Source organism: Nematolebias whitei, chromosome 2 (genome assembly GCF_014905685.2).
Source record: "Nematolebias whitei isolate Nwh7 chromosome 2, NemWhi1, whole genome shotgun sequence".
NCBI classification, from domain to species: domain Eukaryota; kingdom Metazoa; phylum Chordata; class Actinopteri; order Cyprinodontiformes; family Rivulidae; genus Nematolebias; species Nematolebias whitei.
This window is the reverse complement of record NC_056499.1, coordinates 48,005,120-48,031,961: the sequence shown is the minus strand read 5'-3', so window position 1 is coordinate 48,031,961 and position 26,842 is coordinate 48,005,120. Positions and strand designations below refer to the sequence as shown.

General features: G+C 42.1%; 1 protein-coding gene across 1 annotated transcript in view; it reads right to left on the bottom strand.

The window, feature by feature from the left end:
• Positions 1–8,717: 8,717 nt before the first annotated feature.
• Positions 8,718–26,842, bottom strand: part of LOC119427053 (protein NLRC3-like) — a 21,345-nt gene continuing 3,220 nt past the window's right edge. Inside the window, exons 4-7 of the mRNA XM_037694634.1 lie at positions 26,662–26,835; positions 19,666–19,839; positions 19,531–19,577; positions 8,718–9,298 (exon numbers count right to left, since the gene is read on the bottom strand). Of these exons, the coding sequence (XP_037550562.1) occupies positions 8,718–9,298; positions 19,531–19,577; positions 19,666–19,839; positions 26,662–26,835 (976 nt within the window). The remainder of the gene's footprint in view (positions 9,299–19,530; positions 19,578–19,665; positions 19,840–26,661; positions 26,836–26,842) is intronic.

Below are 26,842 nucleotides of genomic sequence, written 5' to 3'. Positions count from 1 at the left end.
TAAGACTGGCAACCAGCCCCCAGCTGGAAAATTACAGCCACTTCCCACCCCTAGCCACCCGTGGTCCCATATCTCTCTAGACTTTGTTACTGGTTTGCCCCCCTCTGATGGTAAAACTGTTATTCTCACTGTCATTGACATATTCCCTAAAGCAGCTCATTTCGTTCCATTGCCCCAGCTTCCCTCGGCCTTGGAGACGGCCCAGCTATTGGTCCAACATGTTTTTCGAGTTCACGGCTTCCAATCGGACATCGTTTCTGACAGAGGACCCTAATTCATATCACAGGTATGGAAGAACTTTTGTAATTCCTTAGGAGCCTCTGTCAGCCTAACATCAGGATACCACCTTCAGTCCAATGGTCAGGCTGAACAGGCCAATCAAGAACTAGAGGCTGCTCTCAAGTGTGTGGTAGAGGACAACCCCTCCACACAGAGCCAACACCTGGTATGGGTGGAATATGCCCACAACACCCACACATCATCTGCTACTAGTATGTCTCCATTTGAAGCCTCCCTTGGTTACACTCCACCGTTATTTCCTGGCCAAGAAAGTGATGTAGCAATTCCCTCTGTGCAACATCACTTCAGGAGATGTCGTCGGGTCTGGCGCCAAACTAAGCTCGCCCTGCTGCGCACAGCTGCTAAAAACAAGGAGATTGCAAATCATCGCCGATCTGCAGCTTCATCATACAAAGTTGGACAAAGGGTCTGGCTGTCAACCCAGAACATCCACCTCAAGGACAACCCATGTAAGTTGGCTCCCCGCTTCATCGGTCCCTTTATCAGACACATATTATCAGTCCCACGGCAGTCAGACTCCAGCTACCCGCATCTATGCAGATTCATCCCACCTTCCACGTGTCTCAACTCAAGCCCGTTGCAGAAAGCCCACTGTGCCCTCCTGCTGACCCCCCCACCCCCACCCCCACCCTGTCTCGTTGACAACCATCCAACCTTCACGGTCCGCCACATCCTGGACATTCGGCGCTGGGGGTTCCAGTATTTGGTCGACTGGGAGGGTTATGGTCCAGAGGAGTGCTCTTGGATCCTGAGGTCCTTCATCTTGGACCCCAGCCTCATCACCACATTCTTCAGTGCACACCCAGAGAAACGCTTCAGGTAGCCGGGAGGCAACTCTTGAGGGGAGGGTAATGTAAGGGTGCATTCACACTAGCCCTGTTTAGTCCGCTTTAATCGAACTCTAGCTCGTTTTCCTAGAAAGTCTGGTTCGTTTAGGGAGGTGTGAACGCGTGACTCGACTGCACAGTGCAGTGTGAATGCAAACGCACCAGCTCAAATGTAAACAAAAGCTCATGAATGTTGGTCCCGAACCGAACCGAGTCTACCAGACTATCTGGTGTGAAAACGACCTAAGAGTCCTGCCCTGCACCCTGCTCTCCTCTACACTCCCAACTGGCAACAGCTGCAGGAGATCAACACAACACCCAAGAGGAGTATAAGAAGTGTCAGGAACCACTCTACAGGCGCTGGGACATTGCCTACCATTGAGTTTGGATCTTGCTGTTTACCTGCCCTGCTTGAGTCCCATATGAGCTTTGACTCCTCCTGCCTTTCTACAGCTACTGTATGCCTTCCACCACTTGCCTTGTCTACATTTTGTTTCACCTTGTGCTACTGGAGATCATCTGGACCAAAGACCTTCTCATTCCGTTTCCTGCTACCCACCGTAAGAATAATTCAACAAGACAAGTTCTCATCCAACAACAGCCCTTTAATTTCCCGCTCTTTCCCCAGGTATTCCCTTTCCTTCACATTGATGTCTTTATTAACCACACTCCTGTAAATAAACACTGTAAACGATTATCTGAGTCCTGGTCTCTGTTCAGTTCTGGTCTTTCATCTGGGTACACCCGCATTCATAACAATTTTAATCAACAATGCTGCAGATAATGCATGTTTTTATTGTGTTTACTCTGTGACATCATTCACACTTGCACTTGTGATTCTGTGCGTCAGAATTTCAGGGATGACATGCAGAGTTAAATGTATTCAGGCAAAATAAGAGAGGAATGATTTAACCTTTGAAAGTTTTTATTTAACACAAAGCAAAACCAATGTGTTAATTTGACTGCAGTAAACACATTTAAGTAAAAGTTGTCTGCCTGAAAAAAGGAGAATTAGACCTAACATAGGAATAGACACTGATCATTTCAACTCCAATTTGTCATCAACTCTATTTAAAATACTGTCTAGTCAACCTTGTAATGGGTCAATAGTTAAGAATATTTTAACTTTTTTTTCATTTAGCTTTTATTTGTCCAGGTAGTCTCATTGAGCCACGAGAACTCATTTTCAAGAGAGACCTGGTTAGGGAGCAGATGGGGGTTAAGGCCGTTGCTCATGGGCCCAGAGTGGGGTGAATGAGGGTGGGGGCAGGTGTGGGTGCATCACCTACCCCACTCACATTTTTGATGTTGTTGGTACCGGGGCTTGAACCGGCGATCTTCCGATCACAGACCTTCCTTCTCTAACCTTTGCGCCACCACTCCCCACTTCCTGACACCATTTTTAAAACTTAGACCCGAGTGTCGAGCCATTTGGAGACATCTCTTGTCTCCTAACATCCCATGAACTGACACATTTCAATGTTGCAGCAAGAATTTCTTGTTCAAGTTCAGAAGAAGTTGGTTTTCAAAGTTTTTCGAGTCCAGTCTGGCTCTTTTGGGAGAAAGAATCTGTCCTGCTGTACTAAGCAGTCTTTCAATAAGGCGTGTGTATCTTCTGGCTGACTCTTCACAGTGGAATACATTTTGGGTGTTTTAGTTGTTCTGCGGGTGCGCCCAGCTCAATTACGTATATACTAGAATATACATCATTGGTCTAGCTCTTCTTGAAGGCGGGGCTAATGTTACCTGCCCACTTTGTAGTGATTCAATGGACCAAATCCCCTCTTGCCACTGGTTACTTTCAAACTGATGAACATATAAAAAACCACAACGTGAATGTAACTTGTAACACAATGCATTATAGAAATGTAGTGGAATAGAAAGTATAGATACTTAATGTAAAATGTAGTGGAGTAAAAGTCAAAAGTACCTGCATTTATCTCTACTTAATTAAAGTACAGATACATGAAAATGTACTTAAGTACAGTATTGAATAGGGGTGTAATGGTACATGTGGGTGTACCGAACTGTTTCGGTACGGCATCTTCGGTTCGGTCCATGTGTGTACCGTTTCGGTTATTTTTTTCATTAATTAAATTTTATTAACGAGAGATTATGTACCGCGGAACTAAAGTTCCTAAGCATGTTTCAGCATGGCGCTATTATCTTGCAGCACGCTAGCATTAGCAGCCTAGCATCTTGTTGTGGCCTCCTGTTTGGGAACATTATGGCTTTCTTGTTAAAAGACAGGTGCAAATAGTAAATGGACTGTACTTATATAGCGCCTTTCTATCTTATCGAGATACTCAAAGCGCTTTACACTACAATCTGTGTCCTCATTTACCCATTCAAAAAGCACTCTACTAGATCTCTATAAAGCTAATTGAACAAATCATTCTAAAGAGACTAATCAGAGCTTTATCACGTTCATACACTGATGGGACACACATCGGAGGCAATGAGGGGTTCAGTGTCTTGCCCAGGGACACTTCGGCATGTGACTCACCACGTTCCCTGAGGTCAGCGGAGCAGTTGCTCCTCACAGTTCCAGGAACTCGTCTTAAGCGCAGAGGTGACAGGGCCTTCTCTGTAGCAGGACCAAGACTCTGGAACGAGTTACCTCTGCTTGGCAGACAGGCCCCCTCCCTCTCGGTTTTCAAGTCCCGTTTAAAAACTCACTACTATTCAGTAGCTTTCAACACCAGATGATCTGTGTTTTGATCCTGTATGCTCCACACTGGTTTGTCGTCATTATCTGCATCGTTTTTATGTCTATATTCTGATTTACCTCATTTTGTATTTTGCTTTGTGTGTTACCTGTTGTTTTGTCTGTACAGCACTTTGGTTGGCCTTGTCGCTGTTTTAAGTGCTCTATAAATAAAGTGGTATGGTATGGTATGGTGACTGCAGGTGGATTCGAACCCCGAACTCTTGCATTGGAGGACGACTGCTCTAACCACTCAGCCACAGCCGCCCCGATCCAAAATCCAAAGCTGTGTGTCGACGTTGTTTCACGGAGAGTGGATCTGCAGCAGCAACACGTCTAACTTGTTAACACACTTGAAACGACATCATCCCAACGTGAATGTCTCTTCTACAATCAAGAAAAGCAGCTTGTTACAAAGACCGATAACAGCAACTTTTATCAGATAATTCAGATAGGTCCAGAGCAATAACACAAGCTGTAAGAGTTTTTAAAGCTCTGGATTTATGTTTTAGTTGTTGATGCACCGGCTTTAAAGTTATTGAGCCTCACTATGACATCCCATCACGTCAACACTTCAGCCAAATGTTGTAGCAGCACTTCATGAAAAAGCTAAAACTGATCGTCAACAAGCCCTGGACCAGATTAAAGCCCTGTCCTGATGATGATGATGAGCGAGAGATTCAACCATCTCATAACAACCGTTCAAGAAGAGGTATTGTTCTTTTATTATTATTATCTAATTAACTTTTTTTAATTTAAAATTATAATCTTATTAACTCATTTTTGTACCTCTTTGTGTTTTATTTCCAGTCTGGGACAGAGATAGCAGCTGAGTCTTCTTCCTCTTCAGGGAAATCCACCAGAGATCACCTCCAGCTAAGAAGACTGTGATGACTGAACTCTGAACTTTTCCAGGGGCGAGCAGGTCCAAGAGGTTGTGAGTAATGATGAGGCCAAATACAGCCACACTGCAAAATTATCAAAGCTCTACCTCTTTATTCCTGCCACCTGTTGTGAGTGAGAAGATTTTCTCGACCGCTGGAGATATTCACTGCAACTACTGTAGATCTGTGATTTTGACAGAAAATGTGGACAATTTGGTCTTTGTGGACAAAAACTTAAAACTTGACTAGTTGGATTGTAAACGATCTGTTGCTGCTTATTGTTCTGGTTCTGACTGTTATTGTATTAAATATTTTTATTATTGTTAGTACGGTTTATTTATTGTAAAGAGTGCTGTTTTTTTTAAATGTCATCCAAATGGGTCGATTTTATTTATTTTAATACAAACGTATTGTTTACTTGGCATATTTTCAAAATAAACATTTTGCAAGTCTTTATTTTGTCTTTTTTTGTACTGAAAATTACCCGAACCAAGCCCTCCTTGAAATTGAACCGAACCGAAATGTGATTTTAGTGTACCGTTATACCCCTAGCATTGAAGTACTTGTACTTAGTTACATCCCACCACTGCTTATTTCTACCAAGCATGATACTGTGCCTGTTTGGAATATCTTTGAATACTAATCATTCTCTTTGGATTGTAAATGCTTTTCCTTCATTGGCTATGGAGGTGTCATCAAACATCTGTTTCTTCAAGCTGAGCCCAAATGGTTACTTGTTGATGACCTGTTGAGTGTCACTGTTGATGCCATTGGTTTCCTCTTGCAACTCTTGGATTTAGTGCAGCAATTCAATGGTCATCTGGACTGACATTGACTCCCAAGTAGGATGAGGAAGGTCTCTCCTGACCATGACCTCTGACACTAAGGTAACCTTTCTTTACAACCCTGAACTGGTTTCCTTTGTTTAATGTCTGATGTTTTCACATATTCACTGTTCGTGGTCATTTAGGGTCTGTTTACATGATGCATACTTTGAGTGAATCTGTAGCTTTTCCTCTGCAGTAATCAGCTAGTCTGACTAATGATGGATCTCAGGAATCCACATTTGCATTATTCAAAGATGTTTATTTTACAATTCACACAAGAATAATCAAACAAATAAAAGTACAAATGATAGATCAAACAAACAATACATAAACAAAAAGTGCAACTAAAAGTGCAAATCAAATATGTCAAACAAAATGTGTTAGAACAATATTCTCGTTCACTAACATTGTTTACTCAAAAGTACCACAACTCAAGGCGGGTAAATGTTTTTAATTGGCTTTTACTAGCAAAGGCCACATTCAGGACAAGTTACATACTAAAATACATATGCATGAAGACAAGTCACAGAACGAACCTCGAACAGAGTCATCTGCAGACTTTTTTAACACTTCAGTGCAGTGGAGTTTAGTGGGCATTCACTCGTCCTGTAGCCAGCTGCAGTCCTAACCTACAAAAGCACACAGACATGGTCCATGGCCATCAGAGGCTCCACGAGTCGGCCTCCTGCTCAAAAAAATACATTGTTTTGGGAAACAGCAAGTTCTCAAGCAGGAGGAAAAGATGTTCTCAGCCATCTCAAATACCTGTACAAGTCAGCAAAACCAACCACACTGTAGTTACAGTTCTTAATGCTTAATGCTACACTTTTGCTAAGATCTGATTTTTGTTTTTTATTATTTATAAACTGGTGACCTTTCAAACACAGGCTCTTCTCTAGCCTCTGTACCTCCACTACCCCCATGCATGGTTGTTAACAATATAATTTAACTTCAGTCACCTTGAAACTCCAGTGTGAACACTCTACGGCCCTGAAGCAAACCGCAGAAGAAAAGTGTATGAGTGCAAGGATTCAGATTATTAACCTGAGTGATTCAGTAACACACTAGCTTCATTCATGTCTACCACCTCTGCAGTGTTTGTCCCAGTCACTGTTGAGAGCTGACATTTATCAGTTGTTTCTGTGCTTTAACTGCTGTTGACAGATACTAATAACTTCTACTTAAAGCATAATTGCTGTCAAAATACACAATTTCCCAATGATTTTGATTTTAATATTTTAACACAATTTTTACATCATTAAACAATTGTTTGGGGGTTAATGCAGTTCAGACTCATTGGAGAAAAGCGAATATTCCTTACATTGTTTGACAACTAAATTTAGGACTCAGTTACGATCAGTTACAGAAATTTCCCTGTTAGAACCTGTCAAATCGTGTCAAATCTTTTTCAGAACCATTTTGACCTTGATGTTCTCAGGGTGTTTCTTTGAGGAGCAAGTTGGCCATCTGGCCTAAAACATTTGATTGTTGTACATGATGATTGATTGTTTTGGACGGATGGTCCCTTTTTGCATGTGTAAAGCCAGTTTCTGTGAATTCCACAGATGGTTGGCTAGAAACGCATCAAGGAGATGCTATTTATAAGACAGATCTTGTTGGCAGGCCTCAGACTGACAAAGTCTTTCGGATGAAAGACAAAGGGTTTCTCCCAAAAAGAAACTGTCCAGATGACCTGATTTAACCTTTTTTTATTATTCCCTGTTAGACTTTGGAAGATTTCAACACGGCTCATGTTGGAGTACTTTTGTTTGCCTAGTGGAATGTACTTTTGTTTCCCACAATGATATGAGATGCATGCAAGGTTCTTATCACCACCAAATTTCGAAGGGAAGTTTCAACTGAATCTAGCGATAAGACATTATTGGGTAGCCTACGTGGAAAGTAGGGTGTGCATTCACAGGAAGTACGAGTCGTGTGTATTCCAAGCAGAGAAGAACACTTCCCCCATTACAGTCTGTATCAACAAGGAGAAACAAGAGATGTGGGGAGACACACGAGAAGGCTACAAATGATCTGTGTACAGATCTTATTGTTCCGTATTTTCCTAACAGGGCATTTGGCTCTCAGACTGCAGGTTTACTTATGGTTCCTAGAGTTTCCAAAAGCAAAATGGGAGGAAGATCTTTCAGTTATCAGGCTCCTCTGTTGTGAAACCAACTTCCAGTTTCTGTCCATGAGGCTGACACATTGTCTAGTTTTAAGACTGGACTTAAGTCTTTCTTTTTTGATAAATCCTATAGTTAGGGTTGGCTTGGGTTTCTTGACCTGTTCCTTAGTTATGTTGCTATAGGCTTAGACCGCTGGAGGACAAATAGACCTCATTTTATCAAATTAATAGTTACAAATGAATACAAATGAACAGTTTGTATTTATAGTTATTTCTATTTAAAACTTTTTTTTTAATCTTTTCTCATAGTGAGCGACTCCTCTGCTCCATTGCTCGCCTCCATTCTGGACATGCCATTGTGTGTACTTTTCTCCTTCCTGTCCTCTCAAACCCAACCTGTTGAAGCAGATGTCACTTGTCCTGAGCCTGGTTCTGCTGGAGGTTTCTTTCTGCTAAAAGTGAGTTTTTTTCTTTCCACTATCTCCTTTGTGCTTGCTCAGGATGTGAGACTGTGATGAAATCAACACATCTGCTTCCTTCCTTAGATAGAAAACTTTACTAATTGACATTTATAATGTATGTGGATGTGTCTGTTCAGTGACCTGAGATGACTTGTGTTGTGACTTGGCGCTACATAAATAAACTGAACTGAATTTACCAACAAAATCCATGCTCAATAATCCAGGTATGCAATCCAACATTTTTCAGTCAGGTCATCTGGACAGTTTCTTTTGTTGCTGAAACGTTTCACCTTCCATTCGGAAGGCTTCATCTGTCTCTCTTCACCAGTGAACTGAATTTAAATATTTTTGAGAGGGTTTAGGTTTAGAGGTCCGTGCTTCAAGATGCTGTTTGAATGTTATTGTGTGCTATGTGAGCGCTATTTGTGCTCTTCAATAAACCTCAATTTTTGCTGTCAGTGTCTTCTATTTTTTTACTTAATGATCTGATCACCTGTTGAACAAAGCCTGAGCTACCATGTCAAATGATCTTAGCTTAAAATTTTGCTTTAACACGCTCACTGCTAGAAAAGATGAACCTTCATTACTCAACGTCTAACAGAACAACTGAGGAAGATAACAATGTAGAGTCTTTGTCAAACTCAAACGTTTGTCCAAAGCCAAACGCAGGGTAGAGAGGTTCAGTGAAAGTGGTCTGAAAGGTGTGTAGAAGATCCTTTTTTATAGAAGAAACTACCCCAGGGAAACTGTAGAAGGACACGGTGCCTGCAGACCAGTCCAGATAGACCCCTATCCTGTCAGAGTCAAGGGCTGACACTGGGATTCTTCTTGACAGTGTGTTATTGTGCCACACAGAGACAGAATGGGATGTGCAGAAAAGACTCCAGGAGTGATCGTTCCACCCAATGCAGCACTCCTCACTGTCTCCTTTCCTTTTGATTCTTTTGTATGCCACTCCTATTCTAACACTTCCTTTCCATCGAACCTCCCAGTAGCAGCGACCAGTGAAACTCTCGCTGCACAGAATCTGCTTCCAGATGTCAAACCTCTGTGGATGATCAGGATATGGCTGCTTCTCTTTCACCACCACCACACGTTTGTTGAGCTCTGACAGAGAGAGGTTTCTGTCTGCTGTGTTTACATCCAAAGTAAGTTCACGGAAAACTAAAGAAACAAAACAGAACAGCAGTTTGAATTTTATTTAATTTTTTTTACAAAGAACAGCTATTTAGTTAGATTGATCTATACAGCCTATATGTTATTTGAAATGTATATTTGGCAGGATAACACCTGAAACTAACTGTTATACTCAAAGATAATCATATAAAAATCAGAAAACAAGACATAGGTCACCATTAGTTTAGTCCGTTTAAAAATGTCACAAACTAATTTTCAACATTTAGCTCACGTTCTGATTGTTATTACCTTCTTAACAATATTTTCACTAACACTTCATTCTTATTTAGCTTAATTTCCTCACCTTATACTCACATTTCCTTTCAACAATTCCATTGTTTGTGTGTGTGGGGTATAAGTGACGTGCAGTGAGGTTTGTGAAAGGTGAGGCTGACTCGTCTGGAATCTGATGCTCACATATATGAACCCAAATTAGAAGTTTATATTTCAATTTAGCTTTTTTTTTTCCTTTTAAAAGGCTCCTAATTATGCTTTAATCAACTTCATACTCCTCTCTTTTTAAATAATATAAAAAAATCATGTATTATCTTACCATTATTTTAAGATGGGGCAGCACGGTGGTGCAACTGGTGGAGCTGCTGCCTCTCAGTGAGCAGGTTACCCTGGTTCAAATCCCGGTCCAGGGGCCTTTCTGGGTAGCAGGACTCACTGGTGTCAATGTCCAGCAGTCACTGTGTGAGAGGCGGGGGACACCCTGGACAGGTCTCCAGTCCATCACAGGGACACATAGAGACAAACAACCATTCACTCTCTCACTCACACCTAGAGACAATTTAGAGTTACCAATCAGTCTAACATGCATGTTTTTGGTCTGTGGGAGGAAACTGGAGTACCTGGACAAAACTCACGCATGCACGGAGAGAACGTGCAAACTCCACCCAGAAAGGTCCCGGGCTGGGATTTGAACCGGCGACCTTCTCGCTGAGAGGCAACAGCTCTACCAACAAAGCCACCGTGCTGCCCTCAGCTTTTACATTTAACGTTTTTTTTTTTTTGTCATTTAACTGTTTATTGGTATTTTTCATAATTGTTTACATATACAATGTACATGAACACTTCACTTTCAACATAACATAACTTAAAACTTAACAAAAAACACTAAAAAAAAAAAAAAAAAAAAACTTTTGCTTGGGAGTTATTCCTCTATTTGACCTTTATCCCACCTAGTTTGTCCAGTTCTTTCTTTAGTTCTTGTCACTGTCTATTGTCCTGAATGTTGTCCATTTCATCCACTTTTCTTCCATTTGTGTTTGCTGGAGTCCCAAACGATGTGTCAGTTTTTCCATAATGTAGATTTCTTCTATTATTCCAGTCCACTGTTCTTGACAAGGGGGGTCAGCCTTTCTCCATTTCCTCGTAATAGCCTTCTTGCTAGCTATTAACATTATCTTAATCAGATACCCGTCTTTTACCCTCACTTTGGTATTGTTAAAATTGCAGAGATATAGTACCATGCTACTCATAAATATCATATCCCAAAACCTTCTTCACAGTTTCATGTACATTTTTCCAAAATTGAACAATTTTAGGACAGTTCCAAAATATGTGAGAGTGATCTGCGTTCATTGATCCACAGTTCCGCCAACACCCTGTGTTTGTATTCTTATATCTATTCTTGACTTTAGGCGTGAGGAAAAATCTTATTGGATTTTTCCATGTGAACTCCCTCCATATCCGTGAATTGGTGGATGTCTGATGTGTTTTCCACATGTCTGACCAATCTTCATCTGTAATTGTCATGTTAAGTTCTGATTCCCACTTTTATTTTACATACTTAGTTGAATGTTTATTCATCATCAGTTTTTGGTATAGAGTAGAAATGATTTTAATTTTCGTTCCACTGAATGATTTTATCACAATTTCAATCGCACCATTCACTTCCACAGAGGGATCCCACTTGATTTCTGTCCTGTAGTAGTCTCTCAATTGCAGGTACCTGTAAAATTCGTGTTTATCTAAATTATACTTGTCTTTCATTTTTTGAAAACTCTCCAGCTCTCCCTCTTTCTGAAGGGTATCAGAATCAGAATCAGAATAAACTTTATTGGCATTGCACCGAGATACAATGCGAATATGTATGTACAGTCGTCCGAAGATGGGCGGACTGCACAAAGCTGCATCTAAAAATAATCAGCGCGGCCTTCTTATTCTTATTCAGAATAATGTTTTGCTTAGATAAGAAAAGGAAAGAAAACATGAGGAGAGATGGTATAAAAAAAATATCTCTCACACCGTGTCCTAGACAGGGCACAATTTGAGGCATCGAAAAAACCTACCACAGCAAAGCAACATAAACAGACATTATACATGTACATATAGACGGTGAAAACATTGAATTTTTAAGGGAAAGTCGTAGCATAGTCCAGAGCCCCACCCCCCACCCCCACCCCTCAGCCATTGTCCAGATAAGAGGTGATACCATCCTGTGACCCCCTTGCTTATCCATTGTTTGAACCCTTTATCATACATTGCTGGTATGAAATCGCTATCATATGCTACCCATCTGAGCACTTTCATTTCTTTCTTTATCTTGTGTTTTTTTTTATGTTTTGAACCATAATTCCAGTGTAATTGGATCCATGTATTTCTTGATCTTCTCATATCTATCTTCTTCCCCAGTAACACTTTGAATTGGGTATCCTCCGAACTCTTTTTCCATATCTTTCCACTTAGCTATGTAGTCTGGTGTGCACCAGCATATAACATGTCTGAGCTGAGCTGCCCAAAAGTACTCCCTTAATTTTGGTAGACCCATACCCCCTTTATCTTTCAGTAGCTGAAGAGTTTCATATTTAACTCTAGGTTTTTTGCCACCCCAAATGAATCTTGATATTATCTTGTCCCAGATCGCAAACTGAGTTTGAGGGACATCTATTGGTAATGACTGGAACAAATATAGAAGTTTTGCTTGCACATTCATTTTAAGTATTACAATTCTTGAGTTCAGATCCAAGGGCAAGGTACTCCATCTATCTATATCTTTTTGTATTTCTTGGCTTATTTTGTCATAATTTGCTTTGTACAGTGTTGATAATCCTTTAGTAATGATAATCCCTAAGTATTTAATTTCCTTCATATTCCATTTGATGGGAAATGATTCCTGAATTTCTTTCGTTGGTATGTAATTGAGTGTTAGAATTTGTGTTTTTGTTATATTAATTTTATATCCTGAAAGATAACCATACGTTCCAAAGAGATTCATCAGCACTGGTAGCGATTCATTTGGTTGTTCAAGGAAAGTTAATACATCGCCTGCAAAAAGGCCTATTTTGTGTTCCTCTCCATTTACTATAACTCCCTTAATTTTATTGTCTTGTCGTATTGCCTGTGCCAGAGGCTCTATAAAGAGGGCAAACAGTGTAGGTGATAGACAGCACCCCTGTCTGGTTGATCTTTGTATGTTGAATTTGTTAGTCAGGCTTCCATTTATTTTGATTCTCGCTGTGGGGTGATGATATAATGTATTTATACATTGTACTGATTTATTACTGAATCCAAACCATTGTAACGCTTTATAAAGAAATTCCCAATTTACTAAATCAAATGCTTTTTCTGCGTCGACACTTACTAGTATGGTACTTTGTTTTTTCTGCTGCGCTTGATCTACTATATGTAGTACTCTTCTAATATTATCATGTGTTTGACGTCCTCTCATAAAACCTGTTTGCTCTTCTTCTATAAATTCTGTTACAAAGGTATTTAATCTATTAGAAATAATGGTTGTGTATATCTTATAATCTACGTTTAATAATGAAATTGGTCTATAATTGCCACATTGTTCCTTATCTTTTTCTTGTTTTGGGATAACTGAGATTATGGCTTCACTCCATGATGGAGGTATTTTATTGTTATTGAGTGTCCAATTGAAAGAAGCTGTGAGTACTGGCGTCAACTCTTCTCTAAACATCTTATACCACTCTGCCGGGGATCCATCACTGCCTGGCGATTTATTATTTTTTAATGTTTTTATTGCCTCTTTCACTTCCTCTATTGTGATTGTTGCTGTCAGTGTCTCATTTTGTAGTTTGCCAATTGTTGGTAAATCTAATGCGCTTAAAAAGGTTCTCATTTCTTCCTCAAGTGCAATTTCAAGTTGTGTATACAGTTTCTCATAATATTCTCGAAAAATGTCCTCTATTTCCTCTGGCTTTTCTGTTAATTCACCTGTGTGTGGGTTTCTAATTTTATATATTGTATTAAGTGTTTGTTGTTTGCGTATACGTTTAGCTAACAGTTTAGCTGCCCTTGAACCTGTTTCGTAATAATTCTGTTTCAGAAAAGTGTTTCTTTTTTCAATCTCTCCCAGTAATATGTCATTTATTTTGTTTTTAACTACCTTGGTTTCTTGGTATACATTTGGGTCCTTTGTTTCCTGATATTCCTGCTCTAATTCCCTAAGTCTCTCCGTATTTGCCCTGTATGTCTGTAATTTAATTATTTTATCATGCGCAGTTTCAGCTATTAACTTTCCCCTGATGACTGCCTTCATGGCATCCCATAATATTGTCGGGTCTACTGTTCCATTATTATTTTCTTCAATATATTGTTTTATTTCTGCTTTTATCTTTTCTCTCTGTTGTTCACTATTCAATATTCCTACGTTCAGTCTCCATACAGTATTTTGTTTCCTGTTACTTAGACATATCTTTAAATAAATTGGATTATGATCAGAAACATCTGCCACTCCTATCCTGCATTCCTTCACTCTGTATTTGTCATCTACCTTGGTTAAAAAATAATCTATTCTTGAATGTACTCCATGAGCAACCGAGTAATGTGTAAAATCTTTTCCTAATGGATGTAGGCTTCTCCATACATCTATCATTCCCCTCTCTTCTAATGAGTCATTTATAAATTTTGCTAGATGCATTTTAGTTTTTTTGTGACTCGTTGTGTCTATATTATGGTTCAAGACTACATTTAAATCACCTCCACAAATTAGAATTCCTTCTGTTTCTCATCCATCCATCCATCCTTTTTCTTCCGCTTATCCGGGGTCGGGTCGCGGGGGTAGCAGCCTAAGTAGGGAGGCCCAGACTTCCCTCTCCCCAGCCACTTGGGCCAGTTCTTCTGGGGGAATCCTGAGGCGTTCCCAGGCCAGCCGGGAAATATAGTCCCTCCAGCGTGTCCTGGGTCTTCCTCTGGGCCTCCTTCCAGTGGGACATGTCCGGAACACCTCACCAGGGAGGCGTCCAGAAGGCATCCTAAACAGATGCCCAAGCCACCTCAACTGGCTCCTCTTGACGTGGAGAAGCAGCGGCTCTACTCTGAGTCCCTCCCGGATGATCGATCTTCTCACCCTATCTCTAAGGGAGAGCCCAGACACGCTGCGGAGAAAACTCATTTCGGCCGCTTGTATCCGAGATCTCATTCTTTCGGTCACAACCCAAAGCTCGTGACCATAGATGAGGGTAGGAACGTAGATTGATCGTTAAATTGAGAGCTTCGCCTTTTGACTCAGCTCTCTCTTCACCACGACAGACCTGTACAGCGCCTACTTCACTGCAGACGCTGCACCTATCCGCTTATCGATCTCACGCTTCATTTTTCCCTCATTTGTGAACAAGATCCCAAGATACTTTAACTCCTCCACTTGGGGTAGGACCTCCTCCCTGACCTGGAGAGGGCACTCAACCCTTTTCCAGCTCAAGATCATGGCCTCGGATTTGGAGGAACTGATCTTCATCCCGGCCGCGTCGCATTCGGCTGCGAACCGCTCCAGCGAAAGCTGTAGATCACGATCTGATGAAGCCAATAGGACCACATCATCTGCAAAAAGCAGAGATGCAATCCTAAGGCCACCAAAACGGATCCCCTCAACACCTTGGCTGCACCTAAAAATTCTGTCCATAAAAGTTATGAACAGAATCGGTGACAAAGGGCAACCTTGGCGGAGTCCAACTCTCACCGGGAACAAGCCCGACTTACTGCCGATGATGTGGACCAGGCTCTGACACTGGTCATACAGGGACCTAACAGCCCGTATCAAAGGGCCCGGTACCCCATACTCCCAGAGTAACCCCACAGGGTTCCCCGAGAGACGCGGTCGAACGCCTTCTCCAAGTCCACAAAGCACATGTAGACTGGTTGGGCAAACTCCCACGCACCCTCCAGGACCCTTCTGAGAGTCTAGAGCTGGTCCAGTGTTCTACGGCCAGGACGAAAACAGCACTGCTCCTCCTGAATCCGAGGTTCGACTATCCGACGGACCCTCCTCTCCAGAACCCCCGAATAGACCTTACCAGGGAGGCTAAAGAGCGTGATTCCTCTGTAGTTGGAAGACACTCTATGGTCCCCCTTTTTGAATAGGGGGACCACAACCCCAGTCTGCCAATCCAGAGGAACTTCCCCCGATGTCCACGCAATATTGCAGAGTTGCGTAAGCCAACACAACCCTACAACATCCAGAGCCTTAAGGAACTCTGGGCGAATCTCATCCACCCCTGAGGCCCTGCCACCGAGGAGCTTTTTAACCACCTCGGTGACCTCAGCACCAGAGATTGGAGGGTCCGACCCAGAGTCCCCTGGCTCTGCTTCCTCAGTGGAAGACGTGCCAGTGGGATTGAGGAGGTCTTCAAAGTATTCCGCCCACCGACCCACAACATCCCGAGTTGAGGTCAGCAGCACACCACTCCCACTATAAACAGTGTTGGTGGCGTACCGCTTTCCCCCCCTGAGACGCTGGATGGTGGACCAGAATCGCCTCGAAGCCGTGCGGAAGTCATTCTCCATGGCTTCTCCAAACTCCTCCCATGCCTGAGTTTTTGCCTCAGCGACCACCCGAGCCGCATGTCGCTTGGACTACCGGTACCCATCAGCTGCTTCCGGGGTCCCACAGGCCAAAAAGGCCCGGTAGGACTCCTTCTTCATCCTGACATCGGGTTCGAGGGTTGCCGCCGTGACAGGCACAGACAACCTTGTGGTCGCAGCTACGGTAAGCCGCCTCGACAATAGAGGCACAAAACATGGTCCACTCAGTCTCTATGTCCCCCACCTCCCCTGGAACATGTTCAAAGTTCTCCCGGAGGTGGGAGTTAAAATTCCGTCTCACAGGAGACTCTGCCAGATGTTCATAGCAAACCCTCACAACATGTTTGGGTCTGCCAGGTCTGACTGGCATCCTCACCCACCATCAGAGCCAACTCACCACCAGGTAGTGATCAGTGGACTGCGCCACCCCCCTCTTCACCCGAGTGTCCAAGACATGTGGCCGCAGATCAGATGAGACAATGACAATGTCGATCATCGAACTGCGGCCTAGGGTGTCCTGGTGCCAAGCGCACATATGGACACCCTTATACTTGAACAAGGTGTTCGTTATTGACAATCCATGATGAGCACAGAAGTCCAACAACAGAACACCACTGTGGTTCAGATCAGGGGAGCCGTTCCTCCCAACCACACCCCTCCAGGTCTCACTGTCATTGCCCACATGAGCATTGAAGTCCCCCAGCAGAACAAGGGAGTCCCCAGGAGGTGCACTTTCCAGTACCCCCTCCAAGAACTCCAAAAAGGGTGGATAATCTGAACTGCCGTTTGGTGCATAAGCACAAACTACAGTCAGAACCCATCCCCCCACAAGTAGGCGGAGGGAGGCCACCCTCTCATTCACCGGGGTGAACTCCAACACACAGGCACCAAGTTGGTGGGCAATAAGTATGTCCACTCCTGCTCAGCGCCTCTCACCAGGGGCAACTCCAGAGTGGATGAGTGTCCAGCCCCTCTCAAGGAAACTGGTTCCAGAGCCAGAGCCATGCGTAGAGGTGAGTTCGACTATTTCTAGCCGGAACCTCTCAGCCTCACATACCAGCTCAGGCTCCTTCCCCACCAGTGAGGTGACCTTCCACCTCCCAATAGCCAGCTTCTGCAGTCGAGGATCAGACCACCAGGGTCCCCGCCCTCGGCCACCACCCATCCCACATTGCACCTGACCCCTTTGACCCCTCCCACAGGTGGTGAGCTCATGGGAAGGGGGACCCACGTCTCCTCTCCGGGCTGTGCCTGGCTAAGCTCCATAGGTAAAAGCCCGGCCACTAGGCGCTCGCCCGCGTGCCCCACCTCCAGGCCTGGCTCCAGATTGGGGCCCCGGTGACCCACGTCCGGGCAAGGGAACATTAAGTCCGTTTATTTCTCTCATCATCGGGGTCTTTGGGCTGCACTTTGTCTTCTGTTTCTATTGCTATTAAATCAAATAGGTTCTTGAAAAAGTTTTTGTTACTCTCCGGGGGTGTGTATACATTTACCAAGTTTATTAATTCATTTTCTATTCTTCCTTTTACTATTATGTATCTTCCTTCTTTATCTTTTAATTATTTTTGTAATCAAACTGTATTGTGTTCAAAATTAATATTGCAGCTCCTCTTCTCCGCCCCTCTTTATATGAACTGTAGTATAGATTCCTGTAGCTATACTTTTTTAAATTTTCATGTTCTGTTTTGGGTAAAAATATAATTTGTGCTTTTTCCTTTTTCAGTTTTGTCATCACCCTTTCTTTTTTACTCAGTACATTCAAGCCATTCACATTCAGCGACATTATCTTGATATCAGTCATAACTATGATTTATCAGTCTCTGCAAATATTCTCCCAAGCAACTCAAAACAAAACCACAATAAACTTTTGCTAACCTAACGTAAATTAAAAAACTGACGAACTTTCAACCATGGGGTATCCTTCATCCCTGAGTCCCTGTTGGTGGGTGGAGAGGAAATCCTCATCTCTACTGAGGGCCCCTCCCTAGATCTAGTACTACTCCCATCCTGTGGGGTACCACTCCATCTAGACATGTCCAACTTAAATATCTCACCTTCTCCCAGTCGGTTTTAATTGAATCCTCTTTTCCCGCCGTATCAACTTCTTCTGAAAGCAGAACATTTTAAAATTTCCATTGAAAGCTTTGTAGTTTTTCTCTCACTCGGTGTGCCGTGTCTCGTTCCCGTTCTTTCCCCCTCACTCGCTGTCACCCCGCGGCTCTGCGCTGTCTCTCCTCCGCTGCCGCGGCGTTTCCTCCTGGCTCAGCAACGATGTAGCTCCTTTCCTTCATGTCCTGTGCTGCTGTCCTGGCACTGTCGTATGTCTTCGTTCCGTTCTCCCACTGTATTCGAATTTTAGCGAGTGGTGTCTTGAAACATATTCCTTTCTCCTTCAATATTTTTTCTATTTGTTCTCCCTTCAAGATCAGTTAGTTTTTCCTGCATTTGCATCTGCATCTTCGTTAGCACCTGGTTAGCATCCGTCTTCCACTCCTCCACCTCCGCTATGCGTGTCTGTGCCTCGCTGATGTTAACTCGCTGTGTCTGTAGCTCCTGGCCATTCTCGGACAGCTTACGGTCTATTTCTTGTCGAAGATTCATTATTTCTTCCTTCATTTCGCTCTTCAGCTCGTCTTTAAATACAGTCAGCTCCAGGCACAGCTCTTGTTTAAGTGCTTTAATATCACCTCTAATGGCTGCAAGGCCATTTTGCAGCGTCTCCGTGCTATCGTGCTCTTCCATTTCCTCTGCTGGGACTTTTTCGTGTTTGCTAGCTTCGTGTTCGGAGATTTCTTCCGTTAAAGGCAGCTCTTCGGTTCTGTCTTGCTTTTTATAGTTTTTCTGGCTTCTTTTCTTGCTTATCCCACTCATGCTGTAGTTTTATCTATCAAGTTCCAGTTTTGTTGTGGGCATTTTTACCCGACTCTGGAGAGCTAGCTGACTATGCTCCTATTCCCTCTGCCATCTTGTCCCTGATTCCTCCATTTAACTTTTCTTTACACACAAAATATATATATTGGCAAAAATATTTGCAAGAAAATGTGTAAACTGTGAGGAAAGTGAGCTCAAATAAAAAATATATGTTAGCTGAAAAACTTTAACCAGGATTTAACAGTTGCAAAATGAGCTAAATACTGCAAAAGTGTTTGCAACATTTTTGAATGTTGGACTTTACAAATTGCATCCTTTACAGGCCAGACTGAATTATTGATGACTACAATGTCACTTCATCTAAAGATACAGTAATATTTAAAATGAGGTATTTTGTGAAGACAGTGTCAAATACAAATGAATAATGTATGAAGATCTAACACTTGAATTACTGCAACAATTTTTAATCAGGGATTTTTCATGATTTAGCTTATGTTCCAGCTGGTATTTAGGTGTTCCCAGTTTTGCCAGGAGTTGAAGGTTTGATTAAAGTACAACAGCAGAAAAGTTTAACTTACACCTTTGTGGTGATGGATTCAGTCGCCTCTTTCCACAATGATCAGCTCTGTGCACAAAGGAGAGACAGACAGATTAGAGTTTAAAATAGACACTGTGATGATGATTTATGTCTGCTTTAATTTCATTCACTGTACTTAAGAGTTTGTAGTTTCCAGTTTGGGTCCTGCACGCCATCATAAAGGACCTTCAGTCCCGATTCTCCTGGATGATTGAAGCTCAGGTCAAGTTCTCTCAGATGCGATGGGTTGAAGCTCAAAGCTGTAGCCAGGGAAGCACAGCCGTCCTCCTTAACCTGACAACCTGACAAGCTGAAAACATTGTCAAAATGAGTTTGTTAAAAATGTGAAAGCTCGAAATAGTAACATCTGTTGACTTGACATGTAGGTGTTCAATTAAATTCATTTTATTTATATAGCGCTAAATCACAACAAAGTTGTCTCAGGGCACTTTACAGGAACATTCATATACAGTACATAAAAGCCAATTAGTAAAGTTATCTATCTAAGGAAAGATAAGAAAGTAAGAAAGCTTTTCTACAAAAATGTATACTGTCTGCATTATTAAACTTTTCCTTTGCTTAAATTAAAGCACTTCAGAATTGTACAATTACTTTGATCTTAGAATGATGAATACTACGAATACTAGTATGAAATACTACGAGGAAGGAAATGTGCCAAGCGACAGATGGAGAAGAGGAAAGTCAAGAGTGTAGGATTGAGAGTATCAACTCTAAATGTGGGGACAATGATGGACAAAGGTAAAGAGCTTGTTGACATGATGCAGGTAAAGCAAGGTCGTAAGATAGGGCCAGGGTTTAAGCTGTTTTACAATGGTATGGATAGGAAGAGAAATGGAGTAGGGTGGTGCTAAGGGAGGGGTTTGTAAGGAATGTAGTAGAGGTTAAAGGAGTGTCAGATAGGGTGAAGTGTATGAAGCTAGATGTAGAAGGTCTGATGTTGAATGTTGTCATTTGTTCTGCTCCATACATTGAATATGAAGTTGAAAGAGAAATTCTGGAAGGTTCTGGATGAAGTGATTGAGAGTATTACCAGGGAGGAAAGGGTTGTTATCAGAGCAGAGCTAAATGGACATGTTGGTGAAGGAAACAGAGAAGATGTGAAAGTGATGGGCAAGTTTGTTGTCAATGAAATAAACCAGCAAGGACAGATGTAGGTGGATTTTGTGAAGTGGATGGAAATGATTGTGATAAAAATCTATTTCCATAAGAGGTGAATCCAAGGTTATCTATAGCGGTGGAGGCAGAGGTATGCAGATAGACTACATTCTGTGTAGAAGAGGTTTCTTGAGGAAGTTTGGGGACTCTAAGGTTGTTGCAGGTGAGAGAGTGGCCAGACAGCATCAGATGGTTTTAAGTAGAATGACTGTTGTGGTAAAAATACGAAAACAATAAAATCAAAGAAGACCAAATTGTGGAATGGAGGAAGGAACAATGATGTGATGAGTTTTTAAAGATTGGGAAGATAGAACTTCCTGGAATACCTTCAGTAACAGTGATTAGAGAGACAGGTAAGAAGGTACTTGGTGTGTCTTTTGGACAGAAAAAAGATGATAAGGAAACCTTGTGGTGGAATAATGAAGTGCAGAAATGTATCCAGAGGAAGAGGTTAGCAAAGAAGAAATTGGGACAGTGAGAGAACTGCAGAGAGTTGAAAGGAATATAAGGAGTTGTAACATGTAAATCAAAGAGGAAGGGAGTAAAGGCAAACTAGAAGGTGTATGATGATTTATAGGAGAGGCTGGACACTGAGGAGGGATGAAGGGCTTTTCTTGACTAGGGAAAAGAGAGATCACACAGGATCCCTGTGGTGGATCATTCTGATGTATCCCTGTAAGGATCCAAAAAGGATGTGCTGCACATCAGGCTTGCCAAAGATAGAAATGGTAACAAGAAACAAGGAAGGAGAGTGTGAAGGGAAGATGGAAGGAATACTCTGAGGAGCTAATGAGTGAAGAGAATGGATAAAAAATAGTTCAGTCATAGAAATTGTGGACCAGGAAGTGGGAAAGATTAGCAAGGGTGAAGTTTGAAAAGCTTTGAAAAGGATGAAGAAGAGGAAGACATTTGGACCTGGTCACATACCAGTGGAGGTTTGTAAATGTCTTGGAGAGATGGCAGTGAGGTTTTTAATTTGATTACTTAATGGCATTTTTGAGATTGAGAAAATGCTTGAAGAATGAAGAAGTGTGCTGTGCACACTTTTAGGGACAAGGGTGACAGAGATGTAGCAACTACTGGGGAATTAAGTTGATGAATCACACAGTGAAGATCTGGGAGAGAGTTGTGGAAGCTAGACTTAGACAAGAGGTGACTGTGAGCAGCAGTATGGTTTCATGCTGAGAAAGAGCACAACAGGTGCCATCTTTTCTCCTCCCCTGTTTTTTTCCTTCCTCCTGCTCTGCTCTCTGTGTGTCTGAAGCACCTGGGTCTCATCTCCCGAACATAAATTAAGAAGATTATGGATTTGGTATTGTGGGCGTTCAACTCTATTGATAAGATTTTTTCATCAAAACGACAAGGTCCTGGGGAACTGGCATGTCCAGCTGAGACTCACGCTGTGGGGTATGTCATGGATTTGTGGGGAGTGTGGAAGATGATGTGCCTCTCTGTTCTGTCTCAAGAGGATGTTAAAGACGTTTACATATTTGGACTTATGATAGCAGGGACTCTGCTTTTTGGCATCGGCGGGGCTCTGTTTTATCGACTTTTGAAGAAGACATCGGGAGCAGTTTTGGCCATGGAAAAGCTTCCGAGTCAGTGTGAAGGTCTGGTACTCGCTGTGGGAACTTTAAATCGTCTGGTCTACGAGCTTAACCGTAAGGTGGAAGCGATTGAGAATTGCAGACCACCTGCGGCTTCTGGGACTCGTCAGCGTGGTTGGTTCGACCTTGAAGGAGACTCATAGCATGGATCAGTGAAACTTAATTCCACAATTAGGCTTTTTCGGAACCAGAATGCCCAGATGGACTCAAGGCTGAAGAAAAAAAATCTGTCTGCCTGAAGAAAAACAAAGTCAAGCTTATCTAATCTGACTCCCAATGGACTCGGAGACAGGCTGGCTATCAAATTTCTCCTGGGACATGAGTACCCAAGGACAAAAGCTTCATCTATCGCCCCCCCCCGCACCCCTAGAACTGCTGGCTGGAACAACATCTTGAGAAACTGTGGCTGATCTGAAAAAAAAAAAGCTCATGGACAAATCTCAACACCTTGATGTCAAATGCAAATGTTTTCATGTTTTAATTGTGCTTGCTGGTAGAGTTTTTTTGATGTCTCAAATCGTGTCCTGATAGACAAGATGTGAAAGATCTTTTTTTGTAATACCACTATCTACCCTCATGTTTCTCCCCCTTTTACTATCTAAGATTGTTACCTGATAAGGATAAAATGGCCGCGCTCTCCTGTAGTTGCAGCTTCGTGCACTCCGCCCATCTTTCGGACGACTGTACGTACATATTCGCGTTGTACCTCGGTGCAATTCCAATAAAGTTTATTCTGATTCTGATTCTGATCTTTGCTTTGAGGATGTTGATGGAGAAGTACAGAGAGAGTCAGAAAGAACTCCATTGTGTCTTTGTGGATTTAAAAAAAAGCATATGACAGGGCACCGAGGGAGAAGGTGTAGTATTGTATGAGGAAATCTGGAGTGACAGAGAAGTATGTTAGACTGGTACAGGACATGTGTGAGAAAAGCAGGACAGTGGTGAGATGTGCTGTAGGAGTGACAGCTTGAAGGTGGAGGTGGGATTGCATCAAGGATTGGTTCTGAGCCCATTCTTGTTTGCTCTGGTGATGGACCGACTAACTGATGAGGTCAGGAAGGAATCCTGGTGGACTATGATGTTTGCAGATGATATTGTGATCAGTGGTGAGAACAGGGAACAGATGGAAGAGAACTTGGAAAGCTGGCGGTATGCTTGTGAAAGAACAGGAATGATCATCTGCTGTAGCAAGATAGAGTACATGTGTGCAAATGAGATGGAGGGAAATGGAACAGTGAGGCTACAAGGAGAAGAGTTGACAAATGGGCAGAACTTCAAGTACCAGTTCTTGGGGTCAGCTGTCCTGGAAAACAGGGAATGTAGTAAAGAGGTGAAAAGGAGAGTCTAGACAGGATTGAGTGGATGTTGAAAAGTATAATGAGTGGTTTGTGACAAAAGGGTGTCAGCAAAGGTCAAAGGAAAGATTTACTAGATAGTGGTGGGACCAGTTATGTGTATGGTCTGGAGACAATGGCATTGACAAAAAGACGCAAGAAAGAAGTGGAGGTGGCTGAAGATGTTGAGGATCTCCTTGGGAGAGACAAAGATGTATAAGAATAAAAAGGAGATAATTAGAGGTACATTATAAGCTGAACAACTCAGAGGTAAGCTTGGAGAGGTCAGACTGACATGGTTTGGACATGAACTTAGGAGGGAGACTGGGTGTATTGGTAGAAAGTGTTGGAATCTGAGTTGTTGTTCTATCATTTCTTTAATCCTTGTGTTTCCTGCACTTCCCAGTGTTTTTCCTCCTTGTTGTTCAGCTCCTGTCTCACCTGTTTCTAATTCTAATCATCCCAGGTGTTTGTCATTCCTGTCTCATTAGTTTCACTTTAAAGTCAGCATCTCTGTTTTTCTCCATTATCCATGGATTGTGCTCCCAAGCCTGGCATGTTCTGTTCCTCCCATCATTCTTCCCTCCAATTAAGTTTTTCTGCCCTGTCAGCTTATGTTTTGCTTTGTTTAAATAAATATAAATTATTTATTTTTTACCTTTGAGTCTCCCATGGTCTGCCTACATGTGGGTTCAACATTTAACTGCAGATCATGTCAGAAAGATGTTAGAAATGTTAGAATCGCTGTGTGATGGCGTTCACTGAAACCTGGCTCACAGAGCATGACGACAATGAAGGCCTGTCAGTCAGTGGCTTCGGGGCACCATATCGGCTGGACCGAGACATGGAGGTAACGGGGAAAACATAAGGAGTAGGGGTATGTCTTTACATCAACCAGAAATTAGGGCATTAACAGAGTGCTCAAGTAATCTACACATCGATTGCTAGGATATCTATTGAGGTTAAAAATGTAACGTCGGGTATCCGTAGTGATGTCATATTATGTGACCACCGTATGACCGTAGGGGGCGGTGTTGCACTGTTGCAGGTCACAGAGTATGGTGTAACACCGGGTCCAATCCACCGAACCAGAACCAGTTTCGGTTTAAGTTTTGTTTTTGACGTGCTGCATGTTTCTTCACGTTTGCAGTTTAATAATAATAACTAATAGTTTAGTTTTTCCTGTGACTTATTAGCAGTATGATAAATGGTATAGGAGCATAATATATGCTCCCAATGTTTTGTTAGTCTTTTTTTTTTTTTGTAAATAATTACCTTTTTTTACGGTTTTATTTATTTATTTATTTTTGTATCTTGAGATCTATGACGTCATCAAATACTCGAGGTCTACTCGGGTTTTATTATGTGAATGTCGAGTTTAAAAATTATATACTCGTTCAACCCCTACAAGAAATACTGTATTTTTGTGACTCTGACAGAGCGCATCTGCACGCCTGATATGGAACTTTTATCAGTGTCATTACAACACTTTTATCTGCCCAGTGAATTCCCGCAGGCCTTCTTTACTGTTGTATATATTCACCCAAAAGCAGACTCTAATCTTGTGGATTTTAGACTTTCTAAGGAACAGGACACAGAGAGTGAGTGTGAACAGCTTTTTGTCTGAGCAGGTTTGCTCCTCCACTGGCTCTCCACAGGGATGTGTTCTGTCACCTCTCCTTTATATTTTCTACACAAACATGTGCCGTAGCAGCAGGGAAGATAGTCATTTTAAAGTATGCAGATGACTCTGTCATTGTTAGCCTGCTTAATGAGGAAGAAACAGGCCACAGCCCTGTGCTGGAGGACTTCACTCAGTGGTGTGATAAATCCTATATGAAGAAGAATATTTCAAAAACTAAAGACAAGATTATTGATTTTAGAAAACACATTAAGGCACAGGAAACTGCTCTTCTAAAGGGGCAGACTGTGGAATCAATCAACCTTTATTTATACAGGTAAATCCCATTGAGCCTCGAGGACTCATTTACAAGAGAGACCTGATTTCAACAAAGAAAGATGACAACAATGGACAACAGCAACAACAATAAGCAGTTATAAAAACTCATATATAGAAGTTGTTGACACCTACAAATATCTGGGGACAGTTATTGACAGTAAACTGACCTTTGAGGCAAACTGTGAGGTCGTCTATAAGAAAGGGAACCAGCACCTGTTTGTCCTCAGGAAACTTTCTCCCTTCCACATTCATAAAACCGTGTTGCCTTTATTTTATGGAGCTTTTATTAAATCGGTTTTCTTACTGCTTGGTGTCCTGGTTTGATATTTTAACTCTTAAAAACAAGAACTGCCTGAACCAAATAGTCAAATGGTCCAGTAAATTGGCAGGTGAGATGCAGCTGATCCCAGAATCCTTGTACTTCAGGCAGGTGCAGAGGTTATCCACATCCATCTTAAGCGATATGTCTCATCCTCTGCACTGCAAGTTCAGGCTCCTCCCATCGAAATGCAGATATTTGATTCCCAGTTGTAAAACTAAGTGGTATAAAACCAGTTTTGTTCCTGTTGCCATAAGCTTCCAAAATTCAACTTAGTATAGCATAGCATGGGACTTATTGTGTGTCAAGTTTCCTGGCTGGCAAGAAAGCTGACTCACCTCACTGTAACCAAATCTACCTAAGGGTATAAATAAAGTTGATTGATGGATTGATTGATTGATCGATTGATTGAAAAGCAAATTCCAGAAAAAAAGGCAAAAAGGTCAAAGAGGAGATATATGGATGCAGTTAGAGACAATAGAACATGGGATAGTTGGAGTGAGAAGGGAGGATTCAGAGGACAGAGATGGAGGAGAATGACTCGCTGTGGAGAAACCTGAACAGGGAACAGTCAAAAGAAGATGACTTGACTTGGTCAGGACTGATTTGATCTGACATAACAAAAAAATAATAATTACAAGGGCTTCAAGGGTTGTTTGCCCAGGACACCAAACAGGCTAGGACTGTCACTGCTAATGAATTATGGGTTCTTGATATTTATCCCATTCCTACATACCTGAGAACTTCCAGTCTACAGTTTGGATTTCTGAGTCCCTGTGAGAGCACCGTTACTCCTTCATCTCGCAGGTTATTGTTGCTCAGGTCCAGATCTCTGAGAAAAGTGTTCTCGGAAGTTAAAGCTGGCACCAGAGATATGCAGCTTCTCCATGAGAGGTTACAGTCACTCAAGCTGAAAG